Source organism: Lithobates pipiens, unplaced genomic scaffold, assembly GCF_037356315.1.
Source record: "Lithobates pipiens isolate NorthernLeopardFrog02 unplaced genomic scaffold, aLitPip1_a1.2 Scaffold_18, whole genome shotgun sequence".
Classification (NCBI taxonomy): Eukaryota; Metazoa; Chordata; class Amphibia; order Anura; family Ranidae; genus Lithobates; species Lithobates pipiens.
The window spans coordinates 378,466,069-378,481,592 of NW_027507758.1; the positions used below are offsets into that span (position 1 = coordinate 378,466,069).

At 39.1% G+C, this 15,524-nt stretch overlaps 1 protein-coding gene across 3 annotated transcripts in view; it reads left to right on the forward strand.

The window, feature by feature from the left end:
- Positions 1-15,524, forward strand: part of DLGAP2 (DLG associated protein 2) — a 1,292,461-nt gene that overhangs the window by 218,501 nt on the left and 1,058,436 nt on the right. For 2 of the 3 annotated variants that reach the window (XM_077487763.1, XM_077487764.1), the window contains exon 3: positions 2,798-2,852. In XM_077487763.1, coding sequence (XP_077343889.1) covers positions 2,798-2,852 — 55 coding nt within the window. Of the gene's footprint in view, positions 1-2,795; positions 2,853-15,524 lie in introns of those variants that run through there. The other variant, XM_077487766.1, reaches the window with a different exon arrangement.

The following is a 15,524-nucleotide window of genomic DNA, read 5'->3' on the forward strand; positions in this document are numbered from 1 at the left end:
AAAAATCTTGGATGGATTTTCCGGCAGAATTCCGCTCAAGCTTGGCTTGCATACACGGTCACACAAAAGTCGTCTGAACTTTCGACCGTCAAGAACGCAGTGACATACAACACTACGATGAGCCGAGAAAATTAAGTTCAATGCTTCCAAGCATGCATCAAATTGTTTCCGATCATGCGTAGGAATTTTGATACAGACGATCGGAATTTCCGATCTGAACTTTTTCCGTCGGAAAAATAGAGAACCTGCTCTCAATCTTTTGTTGGCAGAAATTCGGCCACAAAAGTCCAACGGAGCATACACACAGTTGGAATTTCCGACCAAAAACTCTCATCAGACTTTTGCTGGCGGGATTTCTGATCGTGTGTATGGGGCTTTACATCTATTAATGTGTAACTAAAGACATTTTTTGTCTTCATTTTGGATAGAGCAAGAGAGGGTTATAATCCATCAGGTTTTTTTTTACCATCTCTGTCTCATTGGGGGGATTTCCCTTCACATCCTGTACCATAGCAAAAACAGGAAGTGAGCAAGATTTAGACATGTGCGGTCGTTCTGAATTAATATTCAAACAAATTTTTCATTATTTGGAGATTCGGATATATATCCGAATACCCGAATTACAATATAAACAAATTTTACCAAATGTTCCAAATGACATAAGAAAATTTTGTCCGAATTTCAGAAATTTGGACTGAAATTCAAATTAAATTTTACATCGCACTCCAGTCGAATTCCCACTGATACATATTGCTGAAATCAAAGATTGTGTCAGTTAGTAGACTACCATTTTGAAATAATGCTGTTTTTGTTAAGCCAAATGTGAATTAAAGAGTCGTAATCATTTGATGAAGATTTTTCTTTTGTTTGTTCACTTTGCTGCATTCGATATAATATAACATTTCTGTTTTGACTGATTCGAAAATGTATTGATTTGATCGTTTTGAATCAAAAAAATTTGAAGAAAACTCAAAAATTCTGAATACGAATTCCAAAAAAAGAATTGAACAAATCAACTGAAGTTCACTAAATGAAATAACTAGATTAATGAATCAAAACAAAACTACACAAATTTTTTCGTTATGCACATGTCTACTGAAAATCTCTCCAAAATGAGGGAATCCGGGAGTGTCACCAGGGTCACTAGAACTAGTGTCCCATTGAAATATTTCCTCTCTAATGTTCGGATTTTCTTTGGATGACAATGGTAAAGAGGACAAATAGAGAGGATAATGGAGATGCAGACAGCAGTAAAAACTGACAGGTTTTCTAATCCCTCTCCACTCTATCCAAAACAAAAAGGTTGTTGTTCACATTAACCTTGTCCATTCCCTAATGTACCTGTGGGATCCTAACCTGGTTTTGTTGACTACCTTTTGAACCTATCACATGGCATGTCTTTGAGTCGACGGCCTTAACATGCAAAAAACAACAACCCCAGACAAGATTGTTTTGAGTCTAACGCATCCTTTCTTCTTAAGGTGGTCCTCCTCTTCTCCTTAACCAGAACCTACCTTCCCTGTGTCATGCTCCTTATCATCCTAAGGAGATCTCCATCAACTGTCTGGGTGTGGTGCATGCTGTCTAAGTTTATCTCTCAGCTACTCTTTTTGTCATTTCTGAATGTCCCCACAGGGGGCTTGTATTTTGTGCCACCACATCTAGTGGATTTGTCAAATTGTCTAGCCTAGGGGCCTAACGCCAAAGGTCAACGTTTCCATTTCAATGCATACCCTGCTGGATCTGTTAGTTAACGTTGGGCTTTTCTGGCAAGCATCTGTTTCTCAGATATGCAGGGCTTCCACTCGGCCCTCTGTCCATATGTTTGTTGATTTTTACCAGGTCGTTGTTCAGGCTTCTTCTGATGCCAGCTTCAGTTATAAGATTTTTCAGGTGGTTCTGTGAGTTCTTCCAATCCCCTTCTATTTACCTTGTGTTACATGGGCCGTTGACTTTTTTGATTGCTGTGCTGCCCATTTCTCTGTTGTAGTGCTTGAGGATGTCCTACATCGTACTGAATGCCATCCTGTGTCCTGTAATGTACAGATTAAAGTGGTTCTAAAGGCAGACGTTTTTTTTTATCTTGATGCATTATGCATTAAGATTAAAAACCTTCAATGTGCAGAAGCCCCCCTAATACTTTCCTGAGTCCCATCTCGATCCAGCGATGTTGCAAAAGAGCCTCAGCTGTCTGGGACATCCTAATTGGCTGAGACACAGCAGAGTGCCCCATTGGCTTCTGCTGTCAATCAAAGTCAGTGAGCCAATGAGGAGAGAGGGGGCAGGGCTGAGCTTCGACTTCGTGTCAGAATGGACACACAGAGCAGCAGCTTGGCTCGGGTGCCCCCAAAGCAAGCTGCTTAATGTGAAGGGCATTCAGTAGGAGGGAAGGGTCAGGAGCACCAGCAAGGGACCCAAGAAGAGAGGGATCTGGGTTGCTCTGTGCAAAGTATAACATGTTTGCTATTTTTAAACAAACAAAAAAAATACTTTAATATCACTTAAAGTACATTTACCATCCTGTGTCCTGTAACATTCAAGTAAGTAGATTTGCCATCCTGTGTCCTGTAATGTATGATTAAGAAAAGAGGATTTTTGTCTTGTGTGTATCTCCTCCTATTTTCTGTATTGTACACCAATGAGTGATTTTGCAGGTAGGATAAAAATTCAATCTTTCCAGCGAAAAACATGGCAGTTGTTTATAGTACACAGAGTTTTAAATCTGCTTTACATTCACTGCTTTACGCATTCTAATTCGATTGTTCTAATGTTTTTCTATCTTTTTACTTTTTTTAAGGTTTTGCCTGGGATTCTTCAGAAACATTGCTGTATTTTGCCTGACAGAAACACAGGTACACATTGTTTTTATTTTATTTTTTGTTTCATGAAAGATTTCTGGATCTAGAGATATAGGGAAAGATTTAGAATTGTTTATTGTGACATAAAATAGCTTATCTGATCATTTAAGAAATATATCCATAAATCAAATCTGATCACTCTTTTTTCTATTATCTACATCTCGTATGCATACCTATATTTTATATTTTTCACTGTTGACAGAGAACTGTGTTCTGCTTAAATGCACACCGTGGTGAACCTAAATTATGCTAACTGTAACTGTAAATTATGCTTAAAAACTGTACATATGAATAAAATTTTCAAAAGTGTGTATTGCAGATGGCAGAATATCACATTAACTTAGCACAGGTGAAAAGCCTGTAATGCACTGAAAACGAAGGGTTAGTTAAAGGCGATAGTGCTGGAATAACAGTCTATATAAAGATTCACAACATTTACTCCATAGGGGATATTGGGGGATGCAACTGCTCTCTTCTATTTACTGCGGATTCCATAAACCTTGTGTTAAAGTTGATCAGTACCAGATATGTAAGATGTGGAGATGTAGTTCAGTCACTATGCTTATGATTACTTGTAAGGTTTGGGTTCTTAGTTCTGCGTAATTATTTGTGTTTAATGAAGAAAAAAAAAACGGAATCATAAGAAACAAAAAGGTTATCATGTGCTGTCTTGCATTGAAGTTATTGTTTTACTTGGAAACAGTTCAGTTTTGATTACTGCCTATGTTGATGAATGAATGAAATATTTGTATAGCGCACAACGTGAACTGAATCGCCTCAAGTTGCTGTGGATAATTAGAAAATAAGAACAAGCCACAAATGGATGTAAATTAAGTTCCTAAAAGGTACACCAAACTTGTATAGTAGTTTTAGATTATTTTTGGAAAGGTAAACCACCTGATGGTGTATCTCTTAGGATCTCTGGTGGTGAGATATGTACAGTTGGGCTCCGAGGTGTGTGCACATCTTGTGTTGCTACTACATAGTGGTCCTAGTATCACTCTGTTCAGGTTTCAATACTGAAAATTCAAGCATGTGTGCAGGTGAGTGTTCAAATGCATTAACATGGAGGTCTTCTTAAATACATAATTATTCAAATATGCATTTACCTTAGGCCCAAAAGTCAGCAAACCTTAAAGAATGACTAAACAGAAGAATAAAAATGTGATATATTGCAGCTTTCCATTCTTAGGTGGTTCAGGTGGCTGCACTAGCTTGGTTTTTTAGAGTTTATTTTCAATTGGTGATCCTGCCAGTAATACAACTGCCCCTAGGGTGGCAGTGCTTGCTCACTGTATCGCATCCATGGTGGAGCAGTGTTGCCACCCCATCACAAGAAGTTTCTTAAGACTACAGAACACTGCATGTAGATGCAGAGTGTACAGAACAAAGTACAACACTAGATTTCTCGCAGGATAAGCAGATTTTCTTTGCATTTTTTGAAAAGATATAACAGAATGATTTTAATAATTTATTTAAAAGACAAAAAAGGAGCAAATAAAAAGTGTGTTGTTCCATTTTAAAAACACTTTAAAAAAGCTTATATTTTTGCTCATTAACTACAGTAGGCTCTTGAAAATTTTAATAGCGGCACAGTAGCAGAGATGGTGGTCATCATAGTGATATACAATAGCATCATTTTCTCTATTGTTGGGTCTTATAATAGAGGAACCAGGCAGCAGAGAGAATTGACACTAAGGCCGCGTACACACGCGGGGACTGTTCGCCCAACTTTGTCCGTCAAACAGTTTCGGCAAACAGTCCGCTCAAAATTAGCATGGACGGACATGGCCACACACGGCGAACGAACAGTTTGCTGAAACCGTGCGCGATGACGTGAACGGCACGTACGACGGGACGAAAAATACGACGTCCTATACACTGCATTATAACTTTCGGCGTGTTAAGCCTTTCTGAGCATGCGCGGAACTTAGTTTGTCGAACAAGCCTACACACGGGCGGACTGTTCGCTCAAACAAGGTTTCAGCGGACAGTTTTACGGAATTTCCGAAAAACCTTGTTCGTCAAACTGTCCGCTGAAACTGTCCGCTGAAAGCCCACACACGAGCGGACTGTCCGCCCAAACACTGTTCAGCGGACAAAGTTGGGCGAACAGTCCGCCCGTGTGTACGCGGCCTCAGAGTTTTAGAGAGAGAGACAAGTACGCAGTATAGGAGGATGTGCTTTTTTTCATATTTCATGCCTGAAGTTTACAACCACATTAACATTTAATTAAAATCAACACTAATGAATTATATGTATGTTATTGTATCCACACTTTCTGTGACATAAAAAAATTGTATTTTCTGTGTAGGACAAATGTAAAGGTATCATTTATTGTTTTGTTATAGTGCAGTATGTGAGCGCTACATAATATTGAAAATCACTCAGAAATTCAGTTTATTAAGAAGAATGAACTTACATGATTTCAAACAGGCCATTAAGCTGCAAATCAATAGCTGCCTTAATTGCGGCCTTCGAAAATTATTTCTACTGGGCTCCTCAACGCATATTTGTTGTTTTAGTACTTGTAGATATCTGTGCGCTTACTGATATACATTTGTGTGTAACAATAGAAAATAGCAAATGTTCACTGATGAGTTGCATTCATATTAATTGTGTGTACAGTGATTTTAGTACTAAATGTTGCTGATATTTATAATAAAAGATCTGATTTTTTTTCTTTTGCTGTTAATATAACTGGGTAGTGCAAATTTCCCTTTATCTTCTCTGCTTCTTTAAACATTTGCTTCTTCCTATTTGCTAGCAGGTTTTTCTTTCTATTTTCAACAAGCAAGTGACCCTGCATAATTCATTGGTAAATAGCAGTTTGAGATTAAAGGGATTGTAAACTCTTGTGTTTTTTTCACCTACATTAAGGTGAAAAAACTTCTGACAGTGAACAGCCTCTCAGTTTTACTCACCTGAGCCCTTCATTCCCTCAGCGGAGACACGCTGCACCACTCTGCCCAGGGTTTTCGGCCCTTGATTGGATAGATTGATAGCAGTGCAGCCATTGGTTCCTGCTACTGTCAATCAAATCCAATGACATTGGTGCCGGGGGGCAGGGCTGAGTCTGACATTCTGTGTCTATGCACACAAATGCTGGACTCGGGAGCGTGCCCGCAAGGTAACCCCCAGGGAGAGCGCTTTTCCCAGGTGGTTTACTGATGTGGGGAGGAGCCGTGAGCGGACGATGATCGCGGCCACACTGTGCAAATATGAACTGCACAGTGAAGGTAAGTATGATATCTAACAAGAATAAGCCCTTTTTATCTCTGTGATACTGCTGACCTTTAAATAAAACCTGTACTCCATCCCATATATTTATGGGATGTGATTAATGTTGGGCGACTGAAGAACTGTAAAAGTATGCTGAACAAATGCTTAATATTATTTTATAATTATGTTTTGCTAATTAAATGTAATTGAATTAAATGAGTACCAGCTGGGATTAGCACATGCAGACATATAGTTAAGCCAATATTCACTGCTAGCCATTACAGAGCAGATCAGGATAATGCCAGTTTATATAAAGCTTCAGAGTTTGTCACTATAGTGGCAATTTTCAGTGTAAGCCTTATAGAACAACTCAAAATACATCAGCTAATGTCAACTCCTGGAACCAATTATCCTGATTTATGGAACTGTTCAACTCTGTGCCATTTTTTTTTCCAGTGTGTAAGGACAAGCTAGGAAAATTGCCCATCACCCAATTTTTCATCCAGCATTAGTGAGATATTACCATCAATGGTAATTCCTGTAATGTATTTGTGTTAGTACAGATTAGTGATGGGCAAATCAGCTTGGGTTAGATTTGCAGGAATGTTCAGCCAAAAAAATTTAAATCATCATAGAGGACACAGCAGGGGTATCATTAGTGGAGAATAAGTTTGAGAGTTCTTTCCATATCAATAATTCTGTTATATAATCTTATATTAGGCTTTCATTAAACTTTCAATACCAAAGAGTACAGTGCCTTGAAAAAGTTTTCATACGTCTTGAAATTTTCCACATTTTGTCATGTTACAACCAAAAATATCAATGTATATTTATAGGTCTTTATGTGATAGACCAATTCAAAGTGGCACATAATTGTGAAGTGAAATTAAAATGATAAATGGTTTTCAATTTTTTTTTACAAATAAATATCTGAAAAGTTGTATTCAGCCCCTTTTACTCTGATACCTCTATATAAAATCTAGTGGAAACCAATTGCCTTCAGAAGTCACCTAATTGGTAAATATAGTCCACCTAAAAAAAATTAGTTGTTAAAATGTAATTATCTTAGAGTCTAGTACACAGCTATCTTCTAGATCACAGGTTAAAAAACGGTGTCACTAAGATGGGGAAGAAAAATAAAACACAACCCCAATTCAAAAAATTGTCAGGAAATCTACATAAAAACAGAATGCAATGATTTGCAAATCTCATAAACCCAAATTTTATTCATGATAGAAAACATATAAAATATTTAAACATTTTAAATCCAACATTTTAACCACTTAACAACCGGCCCAAAGCCATATGACGGCTACAGGGTGGTTGCTTAACTCTGGGAGACTGTCATATGATGTCCTCCCAGAATTCCACTCTCGTGCACCCCCTGGGATGTGCACTCGAGAGCATCCGTGACCGATGGATCCACAGGACCCGGCGCATCATGGATCATGGTAAACACCCGCTCATCGCAGCCGTTTACCACGTGATCTCACCGTCAAACTCCGTCAGCTTTTCAACCATCATATCAGATTTTTTTGGGGAAGGATCTCTGACTTTTTAGAGATCTCAGATCAAAGAGGATGTAACCAAACTCCAACCAACTTTGCCTCCAGAGTCCACCTTTGAATCTCCTTTTACAACGTTCATGATAACTAAAGAGGAGGAGGGTTCCTCTTCTGTCTCAGATGACTCTGCACAGGAGGATATTCAATCAGCTGATATCTCTCCCAAGCTTAATGTTTTTTTAAATCTTTTTTGATTCAGTATGCATGTCTTGCTTTGGATCAGCCTGTGTCAACCCAACCAAAGATCATCAGACTGGGTTCCCTAAAAATGCTCCAGCTGATCCAAACATTCCCTGTACAGTTGTTCTCATTTAGTGGCTGGCCTCATCCTGAAATAATCTGTCACCTCCCCTCCTGGTATGGACCTAGCCAAGTCATGCCTTAACCTTAACAGTCTCTGTTGGGAATGTCCCTGTTTTCAAGGAATCTGTGGCTTAGAGGTTAGAAGCCCTGGTTCAATGCACTGTTTTCTCCAGATAATACTGCTTTGCAACCTGCCGTCATGACCATGTCTTTTTGTCAGACTTTGGCTGTCTGGTCTCCATCAGATGAAGCTCTTGCCCATAGACTTACTGTGTGGATAAGGATATAAAGGATGAGCCTCCTTTTGGTACATAAGTTCCCAAGAGTTGATCTATCCTACTGTCCTTAGCCCCATCCTGGACCTAAAGATTCACATCAGGTTCCAATGGATTAAAAAATCTTATATGAAATTTGCCTTTGTACACAACCTGGTGAAAGGGTGAAAGGCTGCAATGGAGTCCTGGATGGCCTCTTGGTACATGGGACTTGCTCATCAGTGGAAGCCCAACTCCCTAGCAACATCCTGGGTTGTCCCTGCTGGACCTCTCGACTACAAGGTCACCCAACCAAGACTCAATTGGATAATGCCACTGCAGTAGTGTAAATTGACCATCAAGAGAACACAAGAAGTCACGCAGTTTAGTGAAAAGTGAACCCCATTCTAGCTTGGATGGTACTCCTGAACGTGACAACAAATTGTTTTTGTTGCACCACAATGCAAAGCATCATGGGCGCAGCATATGTACTCCCCCCTCTACTGCCTTCACAGCATAAAAGGAAGTCGTTTGGGAGCAGTAAAAATGCGGCTCAGCTGCACGTTTTTACCAATCCCTAACAGAAGTGTAAAAGAGGCCTAAATGTAAATTGCAACTTTTCCTGTACAATTTGGGCTTGCTATTTCTCCTTTTTTCCTCTTGAGCCTTCCTATTTTGCTTAGGCCCGGTTCACACTGATGCGAGTTTATAACGAATGGGATGCGTCTAAAACATTCTAAATTTGCATGTTATCCATAAAGTCATTGTTTGCAATGACGGTCGTTCACATACAGTACATGCATTGCAATTCCTCTACTAATGCGATGCGATAAAAAAAAGGGTCTTGTACGCGTTTACAGCATTCCGTTGCAAATTTAGTCTCCATAGACATCAATCTAGATCTTTCTGGAATTGAATTGTTGGTTCAGATATGTGCGGATTCCAACACACTACTCTCCACAAATACCAGGAAGTACACAGGAAGTTAACACCTTTTTTTTTTTTTTTTTTTACATTATGATTCCATTGGCTAGAACATCAATGGCAGCTATGTCCAACTCCTGAAATTTGCAGTAAAATCGTAGTAAATTCGTGGGAAATTCACACATCACACAGGACAAAAAAATGGAACAAATTCACAGCACAGCAGTGTGAACCGAGTCTTCATGAAGCTATCTGTCACATTAAAAGGCCATTAGTGAATGGCAAGCCCAACTTCTACCGAAAAAGTTGAAATAAATATAAAAACTTTAGTTGCTTATGATCTAGCTCCAGTACTTGTGTGCTTTTCACTGTGCCCAACCTATACTTGTGCATTTTTGTATCATATGTTGAGTTTGAATTTCCCAAGTTTGTGACAGGTTTACTTTAAAAATTATTCTTGCTGATATATTTCACATCTCAGTTCAGAAGAAGAGAAAATAATGCTTAATAATTTAAACATGTATGGGAAATTATAGGCTCATCCTCAAACACAGGTTGTTCTACAATTTATCCCATGGCTTGCATTGGTTTTAGGATTTTTTATTATCCTGCTATCGTTTTTATAGAGAACAGTATGCTACATATAACTCAAAATTTTCTGTGATACCAGCCCAGTTAAAAATTTGAATTAAATGATGACTTTTGGAGACTGGCACATTTAATTTATATTTCTACAACCTACTCTGAAAGAAGCAGTTCACCTTTTAAATATTTATTTTTCAAGAAGTGCACAAGAGATTTTCCCAAGAGCACAAGCCTTTCAATATAAGCTGTGTGACCTAAAAGAAACCCATATGGCTATAAATATTGGAAATGCCGTAGATGTTTGTTTTTAAAGGTAGATGCTCTAGGGATGTGATTATTAACCTGCTTTTACTACTTAGTGAGCCACTGAACCACAACAAGCATGTGCGTACTTATTTACTTAGTCTTTAGTTAGTGCCTTAACACAGGTCAGGAATATTTCAAGAAGTCAGTGAGAGAAAAAGATGACTGTCCGAGGCATTCAAAAACAAGTTAGCAATGACAGTTCCCTAGAAAACCTATGTTGTGCCAGTGCAGGACATAACACGTTTTCTTTTTACCGCCTTCCCATGCACAGCCATACATACCTTTTCTACAATCCCTTTCATTCTTTTCTTGGTAGAGTGGCAGATAACTTTTTGTAGGCATTTTATATAACTGCTCACCAGTCTTTAACATCCAAATTTGTGACCACTTCTTCATGCAAAATTCCTTCAGTTGCAGGAGAATTGTGTGTTTTTGTGCAGGAACTACCCATTTCAAAAGTCCGCTTACAAAATGGGAATCAAATCGGGGCTTCAACTAGCGCAGTTCAAAAACATTTTTTCTTTTTGAGCAATTCCTTTGTGAATGTGTTAGTGTGCTGTGGATCATTAGTGTTGCAAGACTAATTTCTGGTCCAACTTCAACTTTTGAACAAATGGCCTCACATTCTCATTAAACACTCTTTGATATGATGCAGAATGCATAGTTGATGGGGTTAATGTACTAAAGGAAAATAGGCTAATTATTTTGCAAAAGAAGTTGCACTTTGCAAGAGTATTTTCCAAAGAGATTAGCAAATGTGGTAAATCTGCCGACTTCCATCCATCATCCAATAATTTGCAAGCAGAAATGCTGTTTTTTTTTTTAATTTTCATGAATGTGATTGAGTATTCTTTGCAAAGTGAAATTTCACTGCATACACTAAGCTCTGGGGTGAATTCCCTTGCTAAGTAAACATTATGTTTGTGTTTAGGAAATTAATCCAATGACTTTGATTTGCCCAAGTGCTGAAGCAGCAAAACAACCCCACACCATAACATTTCCACCACCATGCTTCACTATTGTTATGAGATTCTTATCCAGAAATACAGTCTTCGGTTTGTGGCAAACATGACTACTATTACAATAACCATATAACTCTGTCTTTGATTGATCAGACTTTAATACATTGATACAGAAAGCATGGTCTTTTATCTATATGTTAACTGGCAATCTGTAATTTTGGTCTAATGTTCATTTTTTACATCAGTGGCACTTTCTTAACACATTGCTAGAACAGGTTGAATTGGTGCAATCTTTTTGATTGATGATGCATGCACTTTGACCACAACTGTTGAAAGAGTTACCTAAATACCCCACTGTCATAAATGGAACTGTCACATATACAGTAGTTGGAGATCATTTACCCTCTGCACAGCCTGAAAGATGTACAGAGGGGGAATGATGGGAGATCACAATCATGCTGGCTACACCTGATCTGGTACAGGGAAGCACAGAGATGAGGATCTGGAAAAGCAAGCAATACAGGACTGATATGGATGGCAGTAGTAAAGTGCAGCAATGGGGTGCTGGTCTTACAGATAGATAGGAGTATAGTAGTTGACACTTATAGCACAGGGGTGCTGGGCTCATAAGGAGATAGGAGTATCTTACAGCAATGGGATGCTGAGGTTACAAAAACATGGGTAATGTATGTGTGAATAACACAGAGGTGCATAGGGATTCCAGGGAATGCAAGTTCACAGGATACAGTTGGGGTATACAATGAGCATAGGACAGGTAGGATATCTATTGGTACTGACTGGAAGAACACAGCCTACACATACAGAAAAGGTGAGGCCCTTGGAAAAGCCAAAGTGCAGAATCTAAGGAACTTTCGTGTCTTCTCCAGAGCTCCTGTAGGTGTACATTTTTTGTACTGCAGATGAATCCAAGATTGTATTCTTCTGATTCACCTGAGCAGACTGCTACTGGGAACTAATGGCTCATTAACAGGGACGATCCCAAGCTGTCAGGCGTGCATGGAAACACACAGAGGTAGTGGGATCAGTGTTAGTGAGTAGTAATGCGCAGAAACAAATCAAAATCACGAGGAGCAGGCAGAAGTGCACAAGGACAATGCACATGTAACACATTAAAAATTCACAGAGAGACACTAAATTGGACTGCAGACACAGGAATTGATACCAAAAAGCAGACTGGAACTCACAGAGGGTCATGTAGGTGTTTGAAGGCAGAAAGCTGGCAGAGGTAAACAAGGAAAACAGGTGCAAAGACATAGGAATACTCAAAGGACACAGCAGGTTCAAGGTTACAAATTAAAGGCAGGGGGCAGGTTGGAAGCCACTGAGAACAATGGAAGGCACTGGGAGATGCTTTCAAAGTCATTAGGAACAAAGGAGTTCCCAGCTACAGGTTAACTGTAAATATCTGAATCCCAAGGAAGAATCTTCATGGAAAGCCAGGCAAACAAGGAAGGAGTGGGGGACTCTAGAAATCTTCTACCACTAGGGGGCCCTGGGAGACCCCAGGAATCTACTCTACTAGGAAGCACAGGGGGTCTGGAGATCACACTAGGAGATGCTTGCAAAGTCAATGGAAACAAAGGGGCTGCCAAGCACAGGTTAAATGGAAATTTCAGAATGCCAAGGAAGCACTGGGAGTCACTAGGAATCTTTGTGGAAGTCAGGGACACTAGGAAGCACTGGAGAACTCTAAACATACTGTATCACTAAGCAGGACTGGGGGACACCAGGAATCTAGTCAATCTATCACTGATTATGTGGATGGGGGAATCAAGAGATTTCTTTCATTCAACCAGCAGATTAAACAAAAGAAAATGACTTGTGTATGGCTAGTCTTTGGGCATGAGTGTAGCTTAAATAGAAAGGAAGATGGCCTGGCTGGGCATGTAGCTGATTGTATCAACAGCGACTGGACAACTACTTGAACACAAGTCTTGTGAAATAACAGCCATAATTAAATTTTGGGGTTCTTGGAGATTCCTTTTAGCTTCAAATGGTCAGCTCTTTTGTTGAGTTTGCATGTCTAGTCCTGGACAAATTAGCAGTTTTTTGAGATCTACACCACTTGTAGATAATTTTTCTTACAATGGAATGATTGATGTAAAGTCTTCACAGGCACTCAAATACTTGGGTTCCAACCAATTTGTAAAGGTTGAAAACCATGTTTTCTTGAACATTCAGAATTTTTTGCTAGTGAGAAACTCTGAGCAATTTTCTTTCTTATACAAACTGAAAAATCTATTGTACATCATTAACTGAGTTTTGTCACTGCGACTAGTACTTTTATTACAGAAGATGTTAGCAAATGGAGCATCCAAACATGAGTGTTCTCTTTAAAATTTAATTATTCTCAGCATTTCCAGTAACAATTTGAGCACTCAAAAGAAGCTGTATAAATAGATTTAAGAAAGGTATTTTTCTGTATAACTCTTTAGTACTGGTCTGGAAGTGAAAGTTAACTTTCCATTAAGCAAAGGCAAGGGACAAGTCTTTCTGCACTTGTATATTGCCATCCTTTTAGTATTATTGCATCCTGGATAAAACAGTGTTATTTCTATGTCAAATTTCAATTTATATTTAATCATAGCCTTTATTAATTGTAATCTAAATTGTTTTAGTTGTATTTTAGTCAACTAAGATCTCCAGTACATTGTAGTTGATTAAACTCTCCTACATTTTAGTCAACTAAAATCAAATGGGTCTCATTAAATTATAATGCATTATTTAAAGCGTAACTTCACTTTTGTTGGAAAAAAAAACATTCCCCTCTGGGTGATCTATGTACATTGCGAGGATTATAACAACCTTTGTTGCAGATTCCTACCTTTTTGTTATTCTGAAGTAATCCCTGTTTGTTCCTCTGTTCCTCTGTGCTCAGTGGGTCTAATGGGAGTGGTTTCTTATTTATCTGTCAGCTGTGCAGCTCCAGACCACTAATGAGGAAATCTTCTGGGTCTGTATCCCTTGAGCTGTGTTCCTATTGTAAATATCTCGCCAAAAATGACATTTTTGTTGCAGGGGATGCCTGAAATCGGAGTTATAGCTTAGGCAGACTTCTAGGAAAATTGGTGAACCAATCACACAAGCAGGAAATTATGTTTCTGGGGTGTTTTCTCTGTACAGAATAACTCCAGGTAGCCATATTGCATTTTCAGAAAATTACAGCAACTGCAGATGGAAGAGTAAAGTTAATTTTTAATAGCATTCAATTACAATATGACTTGTCGCAATTGTATACACTATATTAGTTTTTCTTTACTTGCTCCCCCCCACGAAAGTACGGAGTTACCATTTAAGCATTTCTCTGGAATTGCCAAAATCCTTATATGCCATACTCCTGGAGTAGAAATATATTAACATGTTATTATTTCTAGTATTAGAGGCTGAACATGCACTACAGACACAGATTTAGTCATTGTGATATATAGGGATGAGCCGTGTTCGGTTTGCATCCAGAACATGCGAACAGGCAAAACATTTGTTTGAACACTGTTAATCTATGGGACACGAACATGAATAATCAAAAGTGCTAATTTTAAAGGCTTCTATGCATGGTATTGTCATAAAAAGTGTTTGGGGACCCGGATCCTGCCCCAGGGGACATGTATCAATGCAAAAATAGTTTTAAAAATGGCTGTTTTTTTCCAGGAGCAGTGATTTTAATAATGCTTAAAGTGAAACAATAAAAGTGTAATATTCCTTAAAATTTCGTACCTGTCTATAGTATGCCTGTAAAGGGGCGCATATTTCCCGTGTTTAGAACAGTCTGACAGCAAAATGACATTTCTAAAGGAAAAAACGTCATTTAAAACTACTCGCGGCTATAATGAATTGTCGGGTCCGACAATACACATAACAGCTCATTGATAAAAACGAACCAAAATGGAAAAAAAATGTGTGGGGTTCCCTTAAATTCCATACTAGGCCATTCAGGTCTGCTATGGATATTAAGGGGAACCCTGTGCTAAAATAAAAAAAATGGAGTGGGGATCCCCCTTAAAATCCATACCAGACCCTTCAGAGGGGGGACGAGAGAGCGCCCCCCCGAACCGTACCAGGCCACATGCCCTCAACATTGGGAGGGTGTTTTGGGTAGCGGCCCACCCCAAACCTCCTTGTCCCCATGTTGATGGGGAGAAGGGCCTCATCCCCACAACCCTTGCCTAGTGGTTGTGGGGATCTGCGGGCGGGGGCTTATCGGAACAATTTAACAAGGGGACCCCCAGATCCCGGCCCCCCTGTGTGAATTGGTAATGGGGTACAAATGTACCCCTACCATTTCACAAAAAAGTGTCAAAAGAGTTAAAAAACACAAGAGACAGTTTTTGACAAGTCCTTTATTAATTTCTTCTTCTTTCCGCTTCCTCCACCTTCTTGTCTTCCTTTGGTGTTCTTCTTCCTCCATCTTCTTCATCATCTTCTTCCTCCGCTCTTCTCGTCCCGTATCTTTCTCCAGCTTCTTCTCCACTCTCTCCACACGATCCGCCTCAGTGGGAGTCTTCCGCTGCGTGATGCTTCTGTTCT